Raw genomic sequence first — 24,584 nt, 5'->3', positions numbered from 1 at the left:
TCTCTTGTTTTATTTATTTGAGGTTAAATTAACTTGACATGTAGATAATCAAGGGAAATGTTTGCAATTTCCTGCACTTGCAAAATTTTGATCACAGTTCTTTGTGGGTGGTGAATGCCAGACGTACAGTAATTATCTCAAAACTACGGTATGGTGCACTCCTAACAACAGTAAAATGTTTTCCCATGATAAATCAATGAAATTTGTTGCCAATAATTAATGGTAAGTTTAAGGAAGAGACTGGGCAAAGATGACATCCATGTCACAATTCCATGGAAAAAAACTCCCTGCATTAAAAAGAAAAAAAAATAACTTGCTTTACTTACTAAACCAAAAAAAAAAAAACTAAGGATTCAATACTTTGCTGCTTTGATGTGTAAATAACAGCAATTGATGGAGAAAAACATACCAGCAGCTGGGTGGTAATGTGATGATCTGGGGCTGCCTTGCGACTTCAGAGCCTGGATGATTTGCTGTGACTGAAGGAGCCATGACTTCTGCTCTTCATCAGAAAATCCGGAGGGGGGAAATGTTCAGCCATCAGTCTGTGGCCTCGATTTGCAAGCATCAGCACACATACAGCAAGGCTAACTGTTGTAATTTTATGCGAAAACTAGTTTTGGCTTTTTTGATAAAATCGTAGTATGTTTAATATGACGACATTGCAATCTTGCGAGCAAATTTCGATTTTACCAGTTGTAAAAGAAGGTCTTCAAGGGACCCTGGCATGAGCTTTTCAGCGACGACAACAACCATCCTCTGGACACCTTACTTTATCAAAACACTTTTTGCGAAGTTCCACCTTGCTGGAGATACATGCTCCACTAGGAAGGTCTGCTAATAACATGACGGTTTCATTATTATTTACGACCTATATTATGACGTCATTAGTGAGAGTCGTACACTTCGCCCGTCTGGTACCATCGCCACTGTACGACAGATGGCGCTGTGAGCTCTTCTAAATGGAAGTTTGGTAATGGCTGTGGAAGAAACGAAGAAGAGTAGAAAGCGACAAAGAAGAAGAGGAGCGAAACCAAAGCAGAGTTTTTGGATGGAATTGTAAAATGTCGATCGTTTTTGTGCCGCAGAAACTTCGCGGCGATGCCACAATCAACCAGCAAACCATACAGAGGGTAAATCGTAACATTAAAAAAAGATTAGATAACTCAATGTATTAATTTATTATTGTACGCCCCTCTGTACAATAACCCGTTATGCTAACTTTCCCCCCCGTCATAGCTCGCTCTTGCTACACTTTGGCGACCATTTGACTATGTTGCTTCGTTTTTTAGTTTTTTTTTTTTTTATATTCAAATTAATTCTCTCCCCCCAGCTACTGGACGAAAACGACCAGTTAATACGATGCATCGTCGAATACATGCAGAAGGGAAGAGCTGCGGAGTGTGTTAAGTAAGTATAAGGTTTGTTTCAAGTCTAAAAAGTACAGCATTTATTTTGAAAGTATAACGTTGTAATATAACGCGGAAAAAAACTCATTACTGCAAAAAAGTCATTTGAGTTGTAATGTTACAGGGAAATTATTATTTTTAAGAGAATAGTCATTCGGTTCTTGATTTAACCAAGGATAAAGTGGTGATATGAAGAAATAAGTTGTCTTTCTTGGGAAAACTTTACAAGAAAAAAGTGTTACTATTGGGAGGGGGATTCTCATTTTACAAGAATCAAGTCATACAATAAAATTTGCAACATCAGAAATATGAGAATAAAGTTGTATTATAATAATGCATTGTTCTTAAACGAAAAAAAAATTGCAGGAAAAACATGTTTTTAGCAGAATCAAGATATCTTATGTGATGTAATGAAAAAATATTTAACAGAATAAAGTTGTAATATTACAGAGAAAATTTTTACCAGTCCTGAATACACTGCATTCCGAATTATTCTTCCATTGCACTCGTGCTAAAGATTAATTTGTTTCTTTAATTAAACGTGCAGTCGGTGCTCTTTGAATCACTGCAATCAATATCAGACACCTGTGACAATTAGCTTCACAGGTGTTAGCCCAATTAAAGGAAATTCCTCAGTGGAAGTGCCACATTATTAAGCAGACCGCCTTTTCAAACAAAATGGTAAAAGAAAAAGGACCTCTCCACTGCTGAAAATTTGCACAAGGTATGAATGAACACCTTAGATATGTCACAAAAACAATCATACTACAGTTTTAGCACAAAAAGTCAAGTCGAAAATGTTCATTTTAATGAAATAATATTCTACGTGTTCTGATGAATATTGCATTTGTGGAATATAAATTAAGCAGACAAATCCATCTGTTTTTATCCTTTTCAGGGGACGGACATTTTTTCTTATACTGCCACCTGCTGTCGACTGAAATTTACGTCTCAAATGTTCACAGGCGACCTTGCGAATGTCACGTGACTCAAAGACAGCTGAGCCCTGGGCACTTTCAATTGACAGCAGGTGGCAGTACAGGACACAAATGGCAGCCACTTTTACAATCAATGAAATGTTTAGAAACGTTTTTGGGTGTATATTTTGAACAGTAGATTTATATAAAAAAAATAATAATCATTGGTAGTGATGGGTCCAGCGACACTGAGGCATCGATGCGTGCGCCGAGCTTCCAGGGCAAACCCCGTGTCGGTGCGCGTCCTGCTTTAAGAAAGTCACGTGACCACGACCGGAACCGTGTCGACACAGCGGTCGCGCGCCAAACTGTGTTTATAAGGAAGCGCATCTGTCAACAGGATGCACGCTCAAAACAAGCATCGAGTTATTGGCGCGTTACTCTGCGTTAAATATCCGCAAGATGGGAGACGTCACTGGTAAACGCAAGTTTTTTGCCGTGTGCGCACTCAGAGGTGCAGCGCTATATGTCAGCAGGACACGTTGCACGTATGGAAGACCCGCTCTTATACTGGAAGTCCATGGAGGCAACGTTCCCTCACCTATTTATATTGGCCACACAGGTGTTGTGCACACCGGCCTCTTCAGTGCCTTGTGAGAGGATCTTCTCAAAGGCGGGGGAAATTGCCTAAAAAAAAAAAGAAATGGACTGAATAACAAAACGCTGGAGAAACTAATTTTAAAAAAAATAAAAATCTTTAATTACAATGAGTCCATTGTCATTCACAACACTTTTACTTAGGCATTCAGACAGATTTTCACTTAATTTATCAACTGCGTCTCGAATATCAAAGATTTTTTTATGAAAGTACGTATATGTAAAAATAATGTGAATGCAAATGCCTAATCAATGGAATTGGATAAAATTAGTTTGACAGACCAGTGTCAGATAACCCTGTCAAATGTTCTCTGCAAGTCCACCAGGTGTCAGTATTCAGCAACACAGTGTCAATACAGTGTGTCACTGTGTCGAAACCATACAGGATGCCTCATCTACCCATCACTAATCATTGGAGTTTTGCTCAATAACATTCAAATTACACTGGGGCGGTTTTGTTGACTTGAAAAGTAGGACGACTGTCATTTGCATCAACTGTGAAGAAAAATCATTTCATGGTTTGCGTCCGCAGATATCAACAATTCCTGCACCGTAACATTGTGTACCTGGCAACCCTGGCCGACGCCAGCCCGCCGGACAACGTGCCTCCCTCCTCCTCGTTTTCTGCGTCAACTGTACGGAAAGTTTTGAAGCAGCAATTTCAGTTCTTTACCTGCTTTTCCTCCATTCTCTTGTTCTTTTCTGTTGCAGTGTGACCAAAGCTCAGCTTCCCGGCAGCTGAGCGCCAACATCAATAACAGAAGTTGATACTGACCATACCACATTATTGTTATTTATGTCATGCCACACCATTCTGCCTCATTGGATTTATTTTTACACGTTATATGAAGGAGTGTCTGGGTCGCACTGAAAACAGATAATTTAGTTGAAATGGTATTACAAAAGCTGTTATTTTACAAGAATTAAGTCATAATTGATGAAAACTGTACATTTACATGGGATAGATGTTACTTTGCTACGATAAGAAATAAGAGACAATAATTGTCATATTGGGGACAAAAATGTGGCAGCTTTTTGCACTTATTTCACCGCGTTCCAAGGGAAATTTTTTAATTACAATACAAATCATTACAAAGGTCATACTATTACAATTAGTGAGGAAAATTGTTTACTGGGAAAAATGGTAAGTTTTTTTTCCCCTATTTCTTTAAAAATGACAATTTGCGAATTAATTACAAGAATTGGGAAATATGTGCATTTCATGTAATGAGATAAAATACTCCAGATCTAATTTTTGAAGAATAGAATTGCATGATTACAACCACAGAGTAAACAAACACTTAATGAAGACTGGCTTGTCACAACTTAATATAGAACTTTGGAAGATTTTGACCATTCAATTTGGACTGCCTTAGTTTCCCCATCTCCTCTGCGTCCCCACCTCTCCTACATCCTTGTAAGTTGACAGTTTTTTTGTTTTCTTCGAATACCAACTGATTTTTGCAATTTCACTGCTTTTTATTCTTGTGAAAGAAACTATATCCAACGCTTGAGTTTTTCTTCATCAGTGAGTCAGTGAAATGTATTAACTAAGTACTTTATGAAATTCATGGTAAACACTACCTTTATAAATACAAAAAATGCTAATTACTTCCTTTTAGTGTCACTTTGTAACATGGACATTCACGGACAATAAAGACCGCAGAAACGTTGAACTTGCTAGTTGTTTATTTTTTTTCCTTTTTTTGCATTGCTGGTAGAGTTCTAGTCGCCAGCTAAAAAGAACAAGAAGCAACTTAAGCCAAGCAGCCCCGCCCCCTTTAGATGACCTCATGTTATCATTTTGCCGTTATCGTTTTTGGTTTTCCCTTGCCGCCAGCATAGTTGAACCGTTTGACACAGCGGGAGGAAAATAGTAATAAGCTAACAGTTTTAAGTCTGTCTTCAGAAAAGTAAAGAAAAGGGGAAAAAAAAGGCTTTTAAGGGAGTGAACAGACCCCAAAAACAAAACCAAAAAAAAGCAGAACCTCTATGTTGATTGTGCAAAGCACATTTAACTATAAAAAGATAGATATATATGTATATACAGCAAAACTGTAAACATTTTGAAGTGTGTTAGTTTTTTCTGGTGTCATTTCATAAATACAGGCAACATTGGCATCTGCAAACATCACAAAAAAATGACAACATTCTTGGCTTTTGCCGTAAAAACCAAATAAAACGTTTTTTTTCTTAGCATATTTGGTAAAGATGGACAACTTGTGTGTGCTTCTTTTTTCACATAAATCGGGAAAGTGGAAAATAGCCTTTTAACTATAATTATTAATACTGTTGCGAAAATATAACAAGGAGTCGCAGCGTCCAATTTTGCGAGGGCCAAGCAAATGCACCGTTGTTCCGTCTCCTGCTTTGGTCGGGAACGAGCGCTATCATCGGCAAAATGGCACATTTCATATCATATCTGTGTGTGTCTCGGACGAGGAAAAATAAATCGTTATAAACAAAAGTGTATTTGCGTGTTAACTGTGCTGAGCCTGCTCAAAGCCTCTTTAAAAATGTAAGGAAAATGAAAATTGATGTTCCATGTACATGCTAGCTGTACATTTGGCAGTTACAGCTCGCTGTACACACACTAGTTTTTTTTTGTTTTTGTTTTTTTTTTTCAAGCAGTCTCCAGCTCTTGCCTGAAAGGAGGGGCGGGTGCCACCCTCTTCGTAAGGCAGAGAAATGACCACTTCATATTAATAGTAGTAGTTGTAGTAGTGAGTAACTTAAATAGGGCAGAGGGGGTAAATGTCAAAATAGGTCTCTTTTTTTATATACGCAAGAGTACCAGGGCCACGCCAAAAACGGAAGAGGAATTGGTTGAATTGTGAGAGAGTCATAAACGTTACACGAAACAAAGTTGGAAAGTGACGTGCAAAGAAGGCTGGATTTTCTGAGGAAAAATGTATGAACAAAAGTGGCAATGATATGTGCAAAAAAAAATTGCAGTTATGTGGGGAAAAAAAGTAATGACAAGTGATCTTTGATTGAAGAGGGGAAAGGTTGTTGTTACATAAAAAGTTGTAATGTTACAACAATAAAGACGAACAGTATCAAGCAATAAGTCGTAAAATGAGAAAACTGTTGTTACTAGCAAAAAAAATGTTGCCAATATAAAATAATTTGCTAAAGTATCAATGTCACAAGAGCGAAAAATGGGAGAAAAGGTGTAATGTTAAGAGGAAAAACATGTCAAAGAATTGTAATTTTAAGAAAACTAAGTCTTACTTTTGGGAGAAAAATGTCATCAAAACTCAAAAAGTTGAGAAGAGAAAAAAATGTGGCCGTGCAATACAATTGCCCATCCCCCTCTTCCCTTTCTCACAAAGATCCAACTTAACTATCATTAAAACTACAACTTCTCCAAAACTTACAAAAAGATTACATTTAAGTGAAACCATTGCAATTTGACAAGAAGAGACAATTTGATAAGAATGAGGTTGGGCCTTTGGGACATGGGGAAAAAAAACCCTCCAAAAACAATTTCTTCTTCAACTTCTTTTCACAAGAAAAACAAAAATATTTGTTTATATTGTAAATATAAGTTAACCGTTTTTAAAAATCATGTGTGTATATAATGTAAATTTAAAATTATAAATGTATAATTTATAGTTGGTGAAATTTTATAATTATATAAAAAAAAAAAATTGCATTCTATTCTTGTAACATTATGACTTTTTTTCTCCCAAAGTTGTGAATTCAAACTATTTTCCTCGAACAGTTCTGACTTCATTTTTAGAAATTTTGACTTTTTGCTCACAAATTTCAAGAACTAGTAGTTAAATTCAGCCTTAATTGTGCTCGTCAGCTGCATTTTTCCTGTCAGCGTGGCCCTGATAGTGCTTGTAGAAAATTTGCATGTGTGTCGAAAAGGTGGAATAGATTGAGCCAGTGTGTTTACCGTTAGCATGTAGCATGTGTACCGGCCGGCTCAGTACTGGTGCAGGAAGGAGGACCTGTGCTCGTGTTTCAAGGGGAACGACTTGAAGGCCTTGATGCCTTTCAGTTGCTGTTGCTGTTGCTGCTGGCCGAAGGGGAACGGCGAGGAGATGGCGGCGGCCGAAGGCGAGCAGTCGCCGCCGCCGCCGGCCGCCGACCACACGGGCGACTGCAACAACTGCAGGGAGTCGCTCCACTGCGACGAAGGCGGCGCAAGATTCATCTGGTGGTACAAGGAAGAGCTGGGATTGGTCACGCCGCCGCCGTGATGGGCCGAGTGCTGCCACGGCGCTTTGGGAGGCCATGTTTTCGTTTTGCTGTCCTGAGGAAGACGTCACAAAAAGATATCAATGTTAGCGCGTCAATGATTCCCTCCGCCAAGCACAAAGGTTACAAGAATTGTTTTGCATCTAAATAATTAGAAGAAAGTTGGAATCATTACAGGAGAAAAGTTGTAATATAACAATGGAAAACGGATTTAATTGTTTCCATTCCACAACCTAATCTCATAATATTGCGAGAAAATGTATTTTCTTTTTAACGTTATGCAAAAAAGTTGTAATATCACGAGAACCACAAAAACTACTATTTTCTCAACTCAGATGACCGTTGTATCATGTGAAAAAGTAAAAAAAAAAAAAAAGGCAGCTTTAAGAAAAAAGTCAAATAGTTACAAATATTAAGTATTATTCTTTTCAAGAAAATAAAAAAAATAACCTCTCCAAGAAAATAGAATGTACTATTCCGATAAACGGACTTCAGACGCCCCCTTGTGGCGCAAGAGTGATTCTTACCTGGTTGTCGTCTGCGATGTGATGGAGAGGCGGCGACGGTAGCGTGCACGCTTCTGGCTCGCCACAGCTGTGCTTCCTGCACGCACATTTCAGTGGAATCAAAAACAAAACTGCCAGTCAACTAAAAGTATGACGAGTACTACTACATATTGTCTATCATGACTCCTTGGTTTGCAGCAGCCATTTTAGGTTCAGGTTTGAGATGTCATTTTGGGTGGGGGTGGCAGGGGTGGGCACATTTTGGGACTCAAAATCCATCCCGGAGATAAAACAAGACAGACGGACCACACGTCTAGTGAGATTTGCTACTTTTTTCCCCCTGAACACTTAATTTACCTTCTTTGCTTGACGGCCGCCACAAGGTCAGGTCCGGAGAACATGGAAAAGAGGCTGTCGCCATTGGCGGAGGACGTCTCATCGCTGGAGCTGGCGGAGTCTCCCTGATTGGCCGACCAGCTGCTGTTGACCGTCTCGCTGACAATGCAAAAAAAATAAAAAAACGGGTCTTTGGCAGACTCTTTGATCCTTCAACTTACTTGCACACACAGACGGAGAGATGGAAAATCTCGGTCTGGCTTATTCTTGATAACCACTTGGGTGGTACCGGCGCAGAAGGCGCAACCTACCCCTCACTGTAGTACTCGGGGTGTGTCCACGTTCTGTGATGCTCGTCGGGCATGGGCCAGTTGCTGCGAGGGTTGCTGGGGCGACGCGGGTGCTGCACCTGACGCTTCTGCTGCATGGCCTGGCTCACACCGGCCACGTAGCGAGCAAACTCCGGGTCGGAGCCAACTGTCAAAACAATTGCTTTTAAAATCATTTCACACAGGACTGTCGACAGTGTCATAAAAGAACAAAGAAAAAAAAAAATCCCGCGAGTATTTTGTTTGCCTCAAAGTCTTTGTTGTCTGCTTTGGATAATGGAACTTAAACATGCATCGAAAAATGAATGATCAAAAATTAAATATCCTAGCAGCACATATTTTTTACATATGCATGTATTTTGTCCTTATTTACAATTGTATTTTTCCCTACATCCTGTTAGAAAGACCGTCTCCAGGAGTGCTCAAGAAAAATTGTGTCCCGCTCCAGCATTTAAGTTTTGCCCTTACCTTGTGATCCCAAAACACTTTATCATCTTAAACTCTTTTGAGTCAATTTGAGGTTTAGCTGTAGGCTATAACAATCAACATTCTAATAAATCAAGTATTGAAATTTTATAAATTTGAAATAAGCTTTTATAAGATATTCTTTATTTATTGGGATGAACCTGTACTGCACTGTATGTACATTTTATGCGTAAATGTTGCCCACTTGGCATCCGTTGCAGCCTGATCATCCTGGAAGGGGGATCTCCCCCATCGATAGTCCCTTCTCAAGGTTTCTCTTTTTAATGCTGGGGTTTTGAGTTTTTCCTTGCCCACCTGGGGGTAAAGATCAAGGTATGTCGACTGTGGGCATGTGAAGCCCTTTGAGACTGTCTGTGATCAATAAATTTCACTTGACTGTACAATCGATATAAATCATACATTGACTTCAGCCGTGCAGGCTGTCTGAATGCAACAGTGTCAATTAAGTAGATTAAGTTGTCTTTCACAACATTTTGAAGCCTCCAATGCTGTTGTATAAAGAAGAACTTGGATTTAATTAAAAAGTAGGAGGTTACCTGCAGGGTCAAAAGGCAGCGTGTCTCCCAGGACCCCAAAGACGCCTTCACTCTGCTCTCTGTTGGGCCACGTGTTGTTGCGCGGCCCCTGAGGCTTCTGGCCTAGCACCTCGGACATGACGCTGTCCATATATGTGCTCACCAGGCCCAAGCTGTACAGGTCCGAGCTCAGGTCCGGCAGCCCTGGGGAGCCGCCCCACTGGCCGATGGGGCCAAGGGGTGACAACCCTCCAGGCGGAGGTTGCTGACCGGACGTTCCCAGCCACTTGCTGGATGCCCTCTGCTGCGGGGGAGGAAGCTGAGGGGGCGGCGGCTGCTGCGGTTGCTGGCCGATGGGCTGCAGGAGGTGCTGGTAGTACTGCAGGGCCTGGGAGGAAGGCTGCTGGGGCGTGGGCGGGGGTGCTTGTTGTTGTTGTGATGGTGGCGGCGGAGGCTGAGCCTGTGGTTGGGAAAAGGTCTGCGCACCGTGAGAAATAACCGGGGAGGTCGGCGAAGGTCCGGTAGGGGGTTTGAGCTCGGTGGGGTTGGCGGACGCCACCGAGTTTCTCCTCTTGACGAGCGGGGAGGCCTGCTGGGATTTGCCCATGTTGAACCCTGAGAGAAAGTCGATGACGTCCTGCATCTCCTGGTCGGTCGGGAGGTTCATGCCCTGCTCGTCACACGCCAGGCCGTTGGCCAGCGGGTTGTAGGGGCCTGTTTCGGGGCCGGCGGACACAGCCCCCATCTGCAGCAAGCTGTGCAGGCGGCCCTCGCTGTGGCCCAAACTTTTGGCCTTGTCCTCGGATCCCGTCAGCATGCTGCGGGACGGCGTGCTGGGGATGGAGTAGCTGCCGCCGCTGTTGGAGCTGGACGACACCTTCTTGGTGAACTTGGATGTCAGCTTGGAGATAGTTTTGGGGAGGCCGCTCGAGGCCTTGGAGTTGGAGCCCGGCGGCAAATCTGTGTGGCCGCCAAAGTCCGGGCTCTCCCGCTGCAGCTGAATCTGGATGGTCGGCAAGCATTGCTCTCTTTGGACAGAATAAAGACACAAGTACAGTGAACAAATAAAACATGCTAGTGTCAAACATACGCTAGCATGCATGCACGCTAAAACATAGGCTAACGTATGTTTTTAAAAAGGCAGCGAAACTAAGTTCGGCTGTACGTTACTGAAGTATTTAACACTTCATGTTCCCTCTCGTCATTGTCAGACACGTTAGCCCAACCATCCACAATCCATTCACAAACTGTGACGTAACTCGCCCAACGCTGCCTCCCAGTCTTAGTAAAGCCGTGTTCGCCATCTGTCATCCATCACTTCTACGCCGCTCGCAACTTCACTTTGAACCAATGTCCAATGGTTGGAATGACGACGGGCTCCAAGTTCATTTGCTGCACTATACAGTATAGCGGTATCAACAGTGGGCATGCCTTTAGCGTCCTCTTTCTAGGGGAGTGTGAGAGGATAGTTTGGCCTGGGAAGAGACCTCAGTCCCATTTTCTTTAAGACTATGACTCACTTCCTCTCCTTCCATCGATTGATGTCGAACACGGCTGTGTAGAGCACATCCACTAAGCCGAGCGTCTTCTCCGGATCAAGGCTACGCTGGAGCAAGGACATGGTGGCTGGGTCCTCTTTCAGGCACCTGCAAACATGCACACGTCAAGTCAATGTTACTCATTTAGACGCTCGCAAATAGCTTTTGCTCCCACAAATCCCCTCAGGTCCTGTGAGATGAGATTTTCTCTCTTTTGTGTGCGAGATAATGCCTTGCGAGGTCAACAGGTGCAAAGCTTCAGTGCAAAACTATGTGAGCCCGACTCCTGCGAAGCCAGTGAGCCGTTATCTTGTAATGCAGTTGCGAGGGAGCACAAGAATCTAAAATACCATTAAAGCAATAGTGATAAACTGTCGGGAATTGTCTCAACGACCAGAAGTAAACTCACAAACTCGCAAATCCTGCTCAGCAGTTCAGGCCACCTAAGGCACCAGATGAAGAGGTGATGTTCAAAAGAGCTTCAAAGCTCAGACTGGTTTTTTGTTTGTGTGGTTTTTTTTGCCACTTCTAATCATTACAGCTGTCCAGGCCTGGAAACCAAACACGCCACTCCCTCTAGTTCAAATAGATCTCATTGAATGTCACATCCTGCTTGTTTTGGTGTACAGTACACAGAAATCAAACGTCACGCCCTTTGCTTGCATATGTCCATTGAGGCGTCCTTTTTTTTTCCGTTTAAATGTGTGACGATGAAAAGTGGCCTCACCACGTGGAAGGAACCTGGACCACCAGTCTGGATCCTTCGAGGGTGATGTGAGGCGCATACGACTCTTTGTTCTCGATCTGAGCCGTGTCGACCACCACCTGCAATGGAGAATTGTGCGGAAATTAATATGAATTACATTATTTCTTCTATTTTTGCAACAAGGGTGTAACATAAAATGTTAATGTGAAGTCCAAGTGTTCCATTTGACTAAATCTAAGACAGCGCAATGACCTTCTTCCACTTTCTATCGTTAATATCCCCATCAAGAAAGGAGCGGGAGGGAGGTCGGTGGGAGCCCCTTGAGGCTCCCCCCTTGACAACAAACAAGCTCTTTGAAAGGCCTTGGCTCCTCGAGAACCATGCAGCTGGGTCAAAAAGAGGGAGGCGACGTGGGATGTGTGCGTTTATTTCCTGCACTGCAGGAAGTCACTCCATTGTTGCCGAAGGGCAGGTTTATACACGGGAATTCAAAACCTCACAAGAGAACGAGAGAAAGGCACAAAGTATAAGAAAATGCAATACTTTTTTTTTTTTTGTTTGTTATTTTTTTGTGGCGTACGATTGCAGACTGACAGTGAGTAGTGTGTGTGCAGGAGTCAAGTGTTTTTCAAGATTCGTGGCTCGATAAGGAGAAGAGTCCATCCGTCATCAGTCAGATTGTTTTACAACAAGTTGGCATGGGAAACACTCTAGACCACGCAGAGGAAATAAACACTGCATAAGCGTAAACACGGTGGTGTTACTTTGCAAAGATTCTCCGGGATAGAGGCAGGGGTGGGGTCTGCTGGAGGGGCCCTCCCAGGCGAGTCCATCCTTCATCCAGATGTAGCCGGAATGTTTCTTCCCCTTTTCTGTCTCACCGGTGTTGACTTACACCGCTCGGATGCCTCAAAGCAACCTGGGTGACCTCCGCTTATTCAAAACACAGGGCTCGGGATTAAAACCTTATTTTTCCTTTTTGGAAATGAAGGCAAATGGATTTCATCCGTTGCAGGCTGCAGCTACAAGCAAACCATCAGCAGTACAGACAATCTTTTAGATAAAACTATGCTCAAATACTGTCCCCTCCAAAAGTATTGGAACAACAAGGTCAATTCCTGTTTTTGTTGAATACTGAAGACATTTGGCTTTCGGATCATCAGAGAGAAGTTTACGTCCTTTAATGGTATTTACATCTAGATGAGTTAAACGACTCAGGACGGAGCCCCTTTTGTTGAAGACCACTTTCGAAGTGAGCATAAGTATTGGAACGGACGTCATTATATTAACTTTGTGTGAATAACATTTAATACTTGGTAGCATAATCTTTCCTTGCAATAAGTGCGTCAAGCCTGCAAGCCTTTGAATTCACCAGATTGTTGCATTCATCCTTTGAAATGCTTTTCCAGACCTTTGCTGCAACCTCTTTCAGATTTTTTTGTTTTTTAGGGTCTGCCTTCAGTCCTCTTCAGGAGGTGACTTGTATGCTCTATTGGGTTAAGGTCCGGTGATTGACTTGGCCAATCTAAGACCTTCCACTCTTCCACCCCTGATGAAATCCTTTGTTGCGTCGGCCTTTGTGTGTTTTGGGGTCATTGGCTTGTTGCATGATGAAGATTCTGTTGATTTCTGCATATTTCCAGATAAAATGGTTTTGTAGACTTACTTACTTCATTCTACAACTGCCATCGTAAGTTACATCAACAAAGGCAACCTCAGCTTCAAAATGCTTTCTTTTTCTTCTAGAGACACCTCTCTGCTCTTCATGGTTGGTTAACAGCAAACGAGACTGCTTATTTGAATGAGTTAGCTAGCAACCAATGGAGGCTATACCTCTTCGTCCAAAGTTAGATGGGATGGGCTCAAGCATCCTTGCGATCCAAATGAGGATAAGTTGAATGGCAAACCGTGATACAGCTGAGGAATATGGTACTCACTAAACCAGCTTGTGCAAACAGCAGCTGGACGGCCGTCTTGCAGGCTCCCCTCCAGCTGGATGGACACACTTGGTTGAGCACTTCGGTGACAGGGGAGTCGTCCCTGGGGGTCACCCCGTTTTGGCCCAGTGCCTCCTTAATGAGCTGCAGCATGGTTTGCTGAGAGGACAACGAACACATTTATCTTCATTTTCAAGACAACATTTTTCATGCAATAGTAAGAAAGCGGCTGTACCATTTTCAGTTTTAGGTTCTCCGCCGCAGACTCGTTGAAGGACACGCCTTTGAGGAAATGAGAGCCGATCTGCACGGGGATGGTAGGCAACTCGCACTGGATGGGCTGGGAGGTGGTGTGCATCCGGCCCGCCTGCTGTGCCTCTGCCTCGCCGCAGCAACCCTGCAACGAAAACAACAAACAATTACAACAACAACTACAAAAAAAAATCAATAAAATAAAAATCTGCACATCAGGCACTTTAGCAATTGTTCATCATTCAGTGTTTGGAAGCTATGGCCCACCTGCAAAGCTGCCTCCACACATTTTGGGTTGAGATGGAAGCCGGCCTTCAGCGCGTACTCACTGTGGCCCAGGCTTTCCAGCGCTACTTTGTACGCCTGCGGACGGGAGAGACACTCAAGTCAGTTCTACTTCATTAACAATAGAATATATGTTGATACGTCTTTATTCAGTAAGCTGTATTGAAGTTGTATTGTATTGTATAGTATATTGCTCTTTTACAATAGCTGCGGTTGTAATAAAGTTTTTTACACAGCGTAACAAAACGATTAACAATACAATGGAACACATAAGTGGATGGATGTTAGATGGATTTATACTGAAACCTAAAATATGTTTTAAAAATTCATTTAACAGTAAAATTAAAAATAAATCATAGTGCCGCATTTGGCCACTCACTGCAATGTGTTGCAATGTGTAGCGTTTGAGAAGAATGAGGCAGAAGATGGCACTGAATGGCCTTTTAATGTACAGCCACATGAAATGCTAAAAACAGGCATGTCTGTCCTGCTCACAGCCAGTCAATTCCTGGTATGTCTTGGCAGTAACATTTTCATTCGTATTTATCTTCATCAGGTCTTGAATTAAACAATTCAAAAGCTCATGCTTAGATCACCCCTCCAATTAGGTTTCAAGAACACCAATTGATTAGTAAAAATCTATAATACATGAAAATCTATTTTTTGCAACTCAATCCAACAGACAGGCACTCGCAATGGTAAAATGAAAACCAAACTAGAGGGGGGTTAAAAATTGAAATGTTAACCTGTAAAGCGCTATCTATCTTCATGTTGAGCTCCTTCAGCTGGTGCTCCGGGATGTTGGTGTTGTGCGAGCAGAAGAGCTGCTGGACCTGGAGGCCTGCCAGGCAGCCGTCACGACCCCTCTCCCGCAGCCTTGACATAGCCTGAGGGTTCAGCAACATTCTTCATAAATGTTCCCGCAGCAGTCCAAAAGTACAACAAGAGATCTGTTCTCATGAGGTTATTTTGCAGTGACTTCTTTTTAATAGACATTTCCTGAATCTAGAACTTGGGAGTCAAACCTCCAAGATATTCTACACAGATCAATCCCAGCAGTCCCCCACACATACCAAAGCTCTCTGCTTCATTGTATACAAACAAGGTATAAAATGGACCGGCGGGACTGATTCGCTGGAGGACACTCGAGCTCCGATTACAATGGGGCCTCACTCGCCCTTGTACGGTTATAGTCCGGTATTGTGATAGCGACACAAAAGGTTCTCAAACCTTTTGGGTGAAGGGACCCCTTACAAGGAAGACAAAAAAATTAAGTAAAAAAGTAAAAAGTAATTGGTTCAGTATGTGTGTTTTATTGGCGTGCCGATCCACATACGTATATTTTACTTTCCACATAATTGATCGGAAATGATTTTGTAAAAGCCCCAAGCTATAGCTCACTAGGGTGGGTCCGGGAATTCCACTCTTTTTGAATATGGACGATAACTACACAGCCTTCATCTTCGTGGCGGCTTACCTCAGCTGCACCTTTCCATGAGCGGGAAGCTTCCTCCAGCTCTGTGAGCGGCCCGAGCTCGGCGCTTTGGGCACGAACGCTGGCCGAGCGTTCCTGGGCCTGCGCGAGAGCCTCGGCCAGACAGGACTGGGCCACGGGCTGGACTTTCTGCAGGGTCTGCGAAAGGAACTGGAAGTGGACCTGCATCACCATCAAGAAGCATCGACCCAAGACCTGGAAGCGAAGAACAGAATGTTTGCTGAGCAGCGAGCTTCAGTTTTACATTAGAACATAAAAACTTTACCAATATTTCCTTTGCACGACCCTGCTGGAAATATCTCAGGGTAGTCAAGACAGGGGCATGTTTACTCCTCAACAACCTGCAGTCATTCAATTGTGTTGGTTTCGCTTTAGACTGATGAGTGTACACACCATGGCTGTGTTCCACAATACCAGTAACTGATGTCACGCAACCAGTATGTGTGCATAGATTGCTGGGCCAAGCATGACCTGTAAGCCGAAAACGGTGGCTCAACATAAACGTCACGTAAGCAAATGCAGAAAGCGGTTCCCTGAGGACTGAGCAACATTTTCGGGCCACAGCAAGTGGCAAAATGGCCGCCCCCTGAGATGGATAAAAATGGCTGGATTTTTCTGCTTTATTCACATTCCACAAACGCAATATTAATCCGAATGACTAGTCGGATCGCATAGAACATATTACTTCTCCTTTAATGATAAGACGCACTTCTAATGTCGCATATTCAGAGCACATTTAATTGTCTGTTATCTCTTGGGCGGCACGGTGGCTGACTGGTCAGCATGTCGGCCTCTCAGTTCAGAGGTGCAGGGTTCGATTCCGACCTTCCTGTGTGGCGTTTGCATGTTCTGCCCGCACTTGCGTGTGCTTTCTCCGAGTGCTCCGGTTTCCACCAACATTCCAAAGACATGCATGGTAGGTTGATTGAACATTCAAAATTAGCTCTAGGTGTGATTGTTAGCGTGGATGGTTGTCTTTGTGTCCCCTGCGATTGGTTGGCAACCAATTCAGGGTGTACCACGCCCACTGCCCGAGGACAGCTGGGATTGGCTCCAGCATGCCCGCGACAATTGTGCGGCGAAGCGGCTCAGGTATATATATATACATAGTGGGTCAATCCATTTTCAATCCCAAATTGTGTTACGTTTAACCCAACGATATTTAGAGTGTGCACTCTGGATATGATACAGAACATGCAAAGTCACAGCGTCTTGTGATGATGTCATGATTAATCCATGAGAACTCAGCGGGAATAAAAGCATACAAAGCAGACAGAACAAATTATCACAGAAGAAACAATGCTTGCCAATGAAATGCGGACTCATTCCATACAACCACAACAAGCATATGTCATCATTCATAAAAGAGCTTGACAGGACGACGAGCGAATGTTACAAAGTCGTGCACAGCAACAAAGTCGGGAAAAGGAAAAAGAAAACATGACCGAGTTGCAGATAATGGAGAACACGTGTGATTGGCTGGGTGGGATCCCACAGTCATGGAAATTATTAAGAGGAAGAAGGACAACAAAAAAATGATAATGGGCCCAAATTAAGTGAATCATGAAGCCATCAAAATGTATCCTTCTATTTTTCTGCGAACACCTGCAGTACTGCTGTTGTGGAGGGCCGACATGCATGAAAATCTCGAGCTCCTTAAGGGGTTGAAGACCTTGAAATTGTAACCAGATGGCTACTTTCAACGCAGTGCCAAGGAAGGAAAAAAAAAAAGCTGCTGGGTTATTTCTTTCTTACCAATAGCTTATCATTATGGAACTTCATTTTCACCATTTGGAAGAAAGGACTTAATAAATTTTAATGAGATTTAGATACTTCATTAAGAAGAAAATGGAAAAGTTCAACACAAAGTAAAAGTACCACAAAAATATTTCACCATTTTTATATGTTCACACGTTTTGGCTCACGACCAATCATTGCTCAGCTTCAGAAAACAGGAGAGCCGCGATTAGTCGTTACCTGAGCCCCGAGCTAATGTGATGTCCATTTTCAGTCGACAGAAAGAGACAAAAATGGCCAACCCTGAGATGGCTGAAAAAAATGGGGGGGATTTTGCGACTTAATTCATATTTCACAAGCGTAATATTCATCAGAATTCCGTGTTAGGAATAGTGAAGGCAAATAGAATTTTGGAGGGTTGACTTCCCCTTTAAGGTCTTGTCTCATGTTGAGTTGTAGACTTTGACAAATTATTTGTGGCTTGGAAGCACACACCTCGGGCTATTGACGTGGCTAATCACAGCTTTTGCAACGTACAAAAGGGCACATCATGGGAAATTTGTGACTGCCTTCTACCAATGAAAATGTTTTCATCGCCAAGCCCTTGTCATGCTGGTAACGCGCAAGAACCATATGACAATGCAACGATGCAGAGCTCGTTGAACAATTTTGGCATAAACAAATTGTTAATGAATAAAATGTTAATGAGTAAAAGCCAATTGGTTTGACTAAACCAAGTGTCTGTAACTCCCATCATTATCCGATTGGCTGACAATTGAGTGGCAAATGCCGTCATAATTACTGCGTGCATTCTTCTGTTATGGAGGCAGCCGTGCGGTGAGCTTTGATCGACGTCACCTCAACGCTCATGTGTGTACGACTTGTGCCAAAGTATTCGGGCAGTTATTTTAGTTGTGTACATGTGACAACTTAAGCGCCTTTACTTTAAATACAGCAGAAACTGTGAATGGGGCAGATGCTTACGCAGCTTGAACTGAAAACAATGCAACTATACAGATTCTAAGGTTAATTACAAATTAGAGATTTAGTCTTATCTTTAATTCTAAGATTTGCCAAATCAGGGGGGAAAGTAGTGGCTAGTTATCTTGGTTTATAGACATTATTGTTAACATACGGATTTGAAATAGTTGAGTCCATTTGAACTTTATGGCAAACCAAAACAGCAGTATTAACAGCCAGTGTTGAGTCTTGCTTCATGCTGCAAAAAGGTTTCACGCGCAGTCTAAAAGATGATCTGTGTGAAGTGCAATATGGCGTGAAACATTCTCTCAATTTATAGATGCCACAGTTCATGCAAGTGGATTTAATTGTTAAGTGAATGTCATTGTTAACGCTGTAGCTAACTAAAAAAGCAGCATCATAATCGTGCATGTTCGCAGCATTTGGATTACAGGGATATTACGCACTCACTCACTAATGTTCCGTGTGTCCACGTTGTCGCTTGGCAGATAGGCTTAAATTAATTGTAAAATGCGACAAATACAGTTCTCATTCAATCCTTTATAAAAAAAAAAAAAGGTGCAGGGACTCTAATGGTGCATATTTGGGTGTAGAATCATGCTCAGATTTGGGTGGAAAAGATGCTTTACATGCTCATCAGAAATTTTTGGGGGGGTAAAGGAAAGAAAGGCAGGGTGAGTGTAGTCAGAGAAAAAGAACTGATGGCGTAAAGCCTCACATACCACAACTCCCTCAACTCACAATTGTATTTGCCCCCTTTTCTCTTTCCTTTTTTGAAGAGCTCATAGCACAAACTGCTGCCAGACTGCATTCTTCGCCTTTCAGACAGGCAGAAAAAAAAGAAAAAAAATCCTCTTCAGTCGCAACTAACTTTTGTGAAGAGACTTCCTCTGTTAACAGCTATTAGACATTTGTTTTCCTCCATGACTATGTTGTGCACTAAAAGACTTCCAAGGGCTACCTCACCGTTTAAAAACCTTTTTTTTTTTATGGATGTGTGATTCACTTTTCAAACACATTGGACATGAGCCTTAAACAACTAAAACACCCAAATGAGGTCAGTGTGCAGCATCAAAACGTATCACAGGTTTGCTTTCCTGCTTCAACAAATGCACCCCTATGCCCGCGGCCAGACGGCCAAGGCGTGCGGTCAAATCGTTCAGACTCACGCTTCCTCTAATATTCATGCACGCATATTTGGAGACCGCACGTTTTTACCGAGAGCGGTCCACAAGTGTTTCCTGTTTTGGGCAAAGCCACATCCACGGGAGAGGTGCAGCGCTCTCCGACAGCAACCTGACCGCAGTTCCCATAGACCATAATTGTTGGGGAGAAAATGTGACTTAAATGTCCTTAATTGTGGCCATCAATCAGAGCGTCTTAATTCAGAGCGGCGTTAACACGCCTCATGAGACTTCATTCCAGCCAGCATCAAAGGACATTGTCAAGAGATGAACACTGGACGTTAGCGTGAATTATGCAGACTCAAGTCTTGACTGCAGTGCAATGACAGCCGCTGCGGCTTGCCTGCTTAGATTAATTAGATACGTTGTGATGTCAGCGATGGTTGCTTTCAACACAAAAGGTGGCTAGTATAAGTTTCTGGACTGTTAGGGCTGGATTTACAGCGTAGGTCCAAGTGCCTGGTTCCGATTCCCAGCAAATGTCTACTGTAGCATTATTATTATTATTTTTTTTTGTGACTGTCTTATTTTTGTGTCTATTTCAGGTGACCTGTGTATCTCTTAATGAGCAGGGGTTCAAGCTCTCTAAAAGTCATAAAATTTTAGATCGGCTCAAATTCCATTTTAACTCTTTTACTGGATCAGGGTTGACTAATGTTGTGGTCAACGGGTTTATGTGGAACAATTTCTCATAATGTGTACGTGTGTTTTCGAGCAAATGGCTCCCGTGTTGACACAGGAAGTAAGTAAATTCAGCGGTGAGTATGAAGATCATGTAGAATCCCGCACGGTTTTCACACGACGGCCTCGGGTTCTCACACTATGCTAACACAGGGTGGGGAACTTGAGCTGGAAAACACTGATTCATTAAGTCAGCCATCGGACAAGAGAGCACCCAGGCATCGCAGCATATTAGCGCCAAGGCTATAAACAGTAATAACCAAAAACTCCTCTAAAAACTGCCTGTGGTTCACTTGGTTCTAACTAACATAACACAACACAAAAGGCGTTGAACAAGTGTTGTGTAGTTGAGTGAATTCTGGGAATTCAAAAGTTTTTGTTTCCTCCCATTTCCATAGTGGCCTCACGTCATTAACTCAATTACCTAACATGTCACGGCAAATGTGTGAAACGAGACATTTTTATTGCCCTTTAGACTTAATACGCCACCTAAGTTTCATGCCGATCAACTTCAAATTAGAGGCACAAAAAAACGAACAAACAAAAAAAAAGATCAAAGATTAATAGATCATCGATAATAAAATTGATCGATAACTATTTTGATCATTGATTAATCGTTTAGAGTGGTCCCCAAGGATTTTTCCGGACCAGTTCATACAAGTCCTTTTGCGGACTTGCACTTGTTGCTAATGCTAACAACAAACTGCTACCCAGTAGTAGCCACTAACGCCGGAGATTTGTGTTCTGTCATCCAATGATGGTGTAATTAACTAGCGCTTTGTTGGCATCCTAAATTAGCAACTGAATAAGATTTCGGGCTAAGTAATGGTTGGTTGGGTATGTTTGCAGCTTCTTTGACATGGCTGTCTGAAATGACTGTCAGGCGGACCAATCATGTTGCCTTAATAATGTGATTCCGCTGTTTTATTTTCAACAGCCATTCCGCGGATCACCGCTAGTCACGAGTCCATCATAGATGGATGTAACGGAGAGAAGCCTGTCACTTTTCCAAACAAGATATTTTTTAGCCTCAAATAATAAGGAAGTACTACAATTTTTTTTCTCTTTCATCTGCGCAGCCTGGTCCAAAGTGGCCCACTGGTTTAGAGACATTATTAAACATAAAACTGTCCTTATCTTCACATAATAGTTCATTATAATAGTTGCAGGACCTACCTCAACGTCTTGCAGGTTGAAGTCGTTCTGATCTTTGAAGTTGGCGGCCCCGGCACTCAGCTCCATCAGCATCTTAGCAATCTCCGGCTTGATGGCCGCCGTCAGCCGGCTGGCCGCCTCCATGACGTGTTCCTGCACGTCCTTCAGTTGCATAGCTGCTTTGGAGTAGTGAGAGTTCCTGAACACGCTGCTGAACAGGTCGGTGAGGAAGGCGCTGGCCCGGCAGAACACGTTGAGGGCGTCCAAGTACTTGGAGATGCCCTGCTGGATGTCGGCCACCGCCGTAGTGGGCGAGGCGGAGGGCGGGTGGCAGCCGCCGGGTAGGCCCATGGGCGAGGAGGCCGAGCAAGAGGAGGCCAGTGAGGCGCTGAGGGTCCGGCTCAACTCAGGCATCTGGTACTGCTGGTGCTGTTGGACTTTCTGCTTGGACCCGCCGAGCAAAAAGCGACGCTTGTAGTCCATTTTACTTTGTTGCACACTGCAACAATACATAGGTGGTGCACCACCACCGGAAGATCCTGTTTCTGTTTAGCTTTTCCACCCCAAAAAACTAAAAATCCTCTCGACCACACAAGGACAACGCTCACACCGCGACAGTCCCGGTCACGTAAAAAGACCACTGAGGGTTTCTGCCTGCCGGAGGCTCATCTCAGTGCACCTTAGGAGAATCCAAAGGCAGGAGTGGCGAGAAGAGAGGGCCAGGAGCCTATGTGAAGTGCTTACATGCAGGCCAGCTGCATATAAAGACGCATTCCTCCAAGATTCTGGTTCAGCTTCAAAAACTGATCCGAGAGCCAAAGTTTAAAGTGCATTAGCCTTCCTTACGAAGAGGGAAAAAAAACAAGTCTTCATACAGTCTGTAGCTTTTGTACATATAGAAACCCTTCACTGATGAAAGTAGAAAATAATCAGATTGAAAGCAAAAATGACATAAACAAAACACTGGTCAACAGCATGGATCTTACAAAATGTTTTAAAAAAACATGCAAACAAATTCCCGACTGCGAGGATGAGGCGGATCCGGTCCGTCTCAAGGTGCTCCTCTCCAAACGCGACACTTGACTGTGTGTGTCCACCGCCCCCACCCGACGTGCTTCCTGCTTTTCCCGTCCGTGTGCCGGCTGAGGTAGGTGGGACTTGCCCGCGGATGCAGATTACAGCGACAAGAGCACAAATGTATCTGTAAGGCCTCTAGGTCATTTCCTAGGGGAGGAGGGGAAAAAAACAGACAAGTTGAAGGTTAGTAATGCATCCGACAAGGAAGGATGAGCTTCATTTGTGGCTCAGAATAAACCAGGTTGCCATTTCCCAATGAACGTGAGGCCAACATTAACTGTTGAGTTGAAGTGAAGGTTTTGTCGGTCATTTCTAACCATGTATCCTCAAACGTTGAAAGATCAAATTTGAAAGAAATATAGGACATCTTAAAAAAAAACAGGGCACTTCGGCAAAGTCAGGATGGCGGAGCATGTATAGTTCTACTCGATCGAGGTAAAACGAATAATCGACAATTAAATCGATCAACAAATGAACCCCATCTCGCCGATGCCAGCTTCTAGTAGAAGTTTCGGTGCAGATTCCAAATTTTCCCTCAGATTTTCATCATAAAATAATAATAATATATTTAATAACAGGACTTTTTTTCACTGAAAAGTCATCGCGAGAAATTAAACAAAAAATTAAAATATCTCATTACAGGGGGAAAAAAGTAAAAATCAGGATCACAAATATATTTTGGGATCCATAAAGCCATCTCTGCTTAAAATTTGCTGTTAAAAATTACTTGAGTAGCTTTCTTTCATTTCAATTTGTCCAAATCCTCAGAACTTCATCTTCTTATCAGTAAAAATCCTCCAATTTCTGAAGCCCTTTATGAAAGCGGATTTGTGTTCAATCAAAATAAAAATGTACTTTCACTTTGGAAAAACAATGTTCAACATTTTTACCAATTTTCTGACGTTACAACTAAATCCGTAAGCAAATAAAGCAAGGTGGAGACTGTGGAATATTAATACTCCAAAAATATGCAACAGCAACAGGGTAAGCTAACGTCATTATCTTAAAACTAAGTAAGACGCATCTTTGTGATGTCAGCAATCTTCTTTAAGGTGAGACTGAGGTTAGAAAGAAAACCAAATGCAGGAGCAACGTGGACACTGTGCAGTACAATATTGCACCGTACGATATTCTAATGGCTAACTGTTCGTCAAGTAGTACTTTCGTTGCGAGGCAACTCCTGTGACTGGTAGTTGTACTTTTCAAGACCACGACAGTGCGACAATCATTTCTTGCAAGAAGACGCCGTTGTTTTTGCGACGGCACAGAAAGACACATTGTCCCTGTCACAATCATGTCATTCACAAGACAGACGCAATCGGTTCTTGCCACTGGACTGAATGTATTCATTTGTACGCTGGTGAGGACATTCGTAAGCGGGAATCGCTGAAGGCAACCAGCATTACGCTGCAGATGAAATCACTGCCATTTGCTTATTTTGTTTTTGTTGAAAAACAACGTGTCTGATTCAGTCGGTCATACATTCGATATTACCGTACTTGTGTTGCCATCTGATTGGAAAAAAAACAATATTGACTGCAATCCAACTGCAATGGACTACAAGGACAAAAGTATTGGGGCGGCTGGCCATTACACAAAGAGGGAGAAAAGCCTCCATGTCGTTCCACGAGACTTTGTTTGGATTGAGTGTCTCTGTAAATGCTCGCCATATCTATGCTCTTGTTCAAACAAACTTCCACACCAAATACAGCCAAGCAGGCCTTTGTGGACGAGTGCCTTCCCAGAACTATTTCAGCATACAGTTTTCCAAAATGTCTGGAGTCATGATTTACGGCCGTTTACTGAGGTAGCGCCGTGGCGTAGTGGTTATCGCGTTTGCCTCACAGTTGAGTCACAAGTGCCAACATTCGTCCATTATCAAATGAATCAACCACTTTATTAATTGAACTTAAAATAGTCAAAACCCTCTGATATCGGCCTCTCAACAACATGTAATTTGTTTTCATGACAGAAGACTAATTACACAGGAGAAGTGGACATGAAAAAAAAATCTGTTGAGTTAGGTTTGCATGCCGATTGAAATAAAAATTGGCATGCATTGCAGTTTTTCTAGCACGGCAACTTTCGCTCCAGCAAAACTCCGCCGATTATGTAGTAAGAAGAGCTGATTACGATTGGACTCATCTACAGCCACGTGGCAACTTGTTTGTTCAGCCACAATTGTGCGG

The 24,584-nt window shown here is 42.7% G+C and overlaps 2 protein-coding genes and 1 long non-coding RNA gene across 4 annotated transcripts in view; 1 reads left to right on the top strand and 2 right to left on the bottom strand.

Annotated features, from left to right (window-relative positions):
- Positions 1 to 122: 122 nt before the first annotated feature.
- Positions 123 to 2,021, bottom strand: LOC148337033 (uncharacterized). The gene is made up of 3 exons (XR_015843181.1): positions 1,873 to 2,021; positions 410 to 502; positions 123 to 287 (listed from the first exon to the last, which is right to left on the bottom strand). It is a non-coding gene; the product is annotated as an uncharacterized LOC148337033 (long non-coding RNA).
- On the top strand, positions 971 to 4,659 carry ss18l2 (ss18, like 2). The gene is made up of 4 exons (XM_088296130.1): positions 971 to 1,133; positions 1,334 to 1,410; positions 3,516 to 3,618; positions 3,695 to 4,659. Exons 1-4 carry the CDS (start codon positions 1,065 to 1,067, stop codon positions 3,749 to 3,751), a joined length of 306 nt encoding a protein of 101 aa, XP_088152256.1. The 5' UTR covers positions 971 to 1,064; the 3' UTR covers positions 3,752 to 4,659.
- The window catches only part of garre1 (granule associated Rac and RHOG effector 1), a 32,172-nt gene continuing 12,242 nt past the window's right edge, over positions 4,655 to 24,584 (bottom strand). For both annotated transcript variants that reach the window (XM_088296128.1, XM_088296129.1), the window contains exons 2-14: positions 21,340 to 22,542; positions 15,563 to 15,775; positions 14,832 to 14,972; positions 14,068 to 14,163; positions 13,784 to 13,945; positions 13,549 to 13,707; positions 11,633 to 11,730; positions 10,888 to 11,013; positions 9,389 to 10,395; positions 8,349 to 8,514; positions 8,059 to 8,196; positions 7,723 to 7,798; positions 4,655 to 7,250 (exon numbers count right to left, since the gene is read on the bottom strand). In XM_088296128.1, coding sequence (XP_088152254.1) covers positions 6,921 to 7,250; positions 7,723 to 7,798; positions 8,059 to 8,196; positions 8,349 to 8,514; positions 9,389 to 10,395; positions 10,888 to 11,013; positions 11,633 to 11,730; positions 13,549 to 13,707; positions 13,784 to 13,945; positions 14,068 to 14,163; positions 14,832 to 14,972; positions 15,563 to 15,775; positions 21,340 to 21,831 — 3,204 coding nt within the window. In that variant the 5' untranslated portion in view covers positions 21,832 to 22,542 and the 3' untranslated portion in view covers positions 4,655 to 6,920. The remainder of the gene's footprint in view (positions 7,251 to 7,722; positions 7,799 to 8,058; positions 8,197 to 8,348; positions 8,515 to 9,388; positions 10,396 to 10,887; positions 11,014 to 11,632; positions 11,731 to 13,548; positions 13,708 to 13,783; positions 13,946 to 14,067; positions 14,164 to 14,831; positions 14,973 to 15,562; positions 15,776 to 21,339; positions 22,543 to 24,584) is intronic.

The sequence above is a fragment of the Idiotropiscis lumnitzeri genome, chromosome 5, assembly GCF_059441095.1.
Source record: "Idiotropiscis lumnitzeri isolate Australia: NSW breed Sydney's pygmy pipehorse chromosome 5, RoL_Ilum_1.0, whole genome shotgun sequence".
In the NCBI taxonomy this organism is placed as follows: Eukaryota; Metazoa; Chordata; class Actinopteri; order Syngnathiformes; family Syngnathidae; genus Idiotropiscis; species Idiotropiscis lumnitzeri.
Note: the sequence above shows the minus strand (reverse complement) of the source record. Positions and strands in the feature narration are given on the sequence as shown.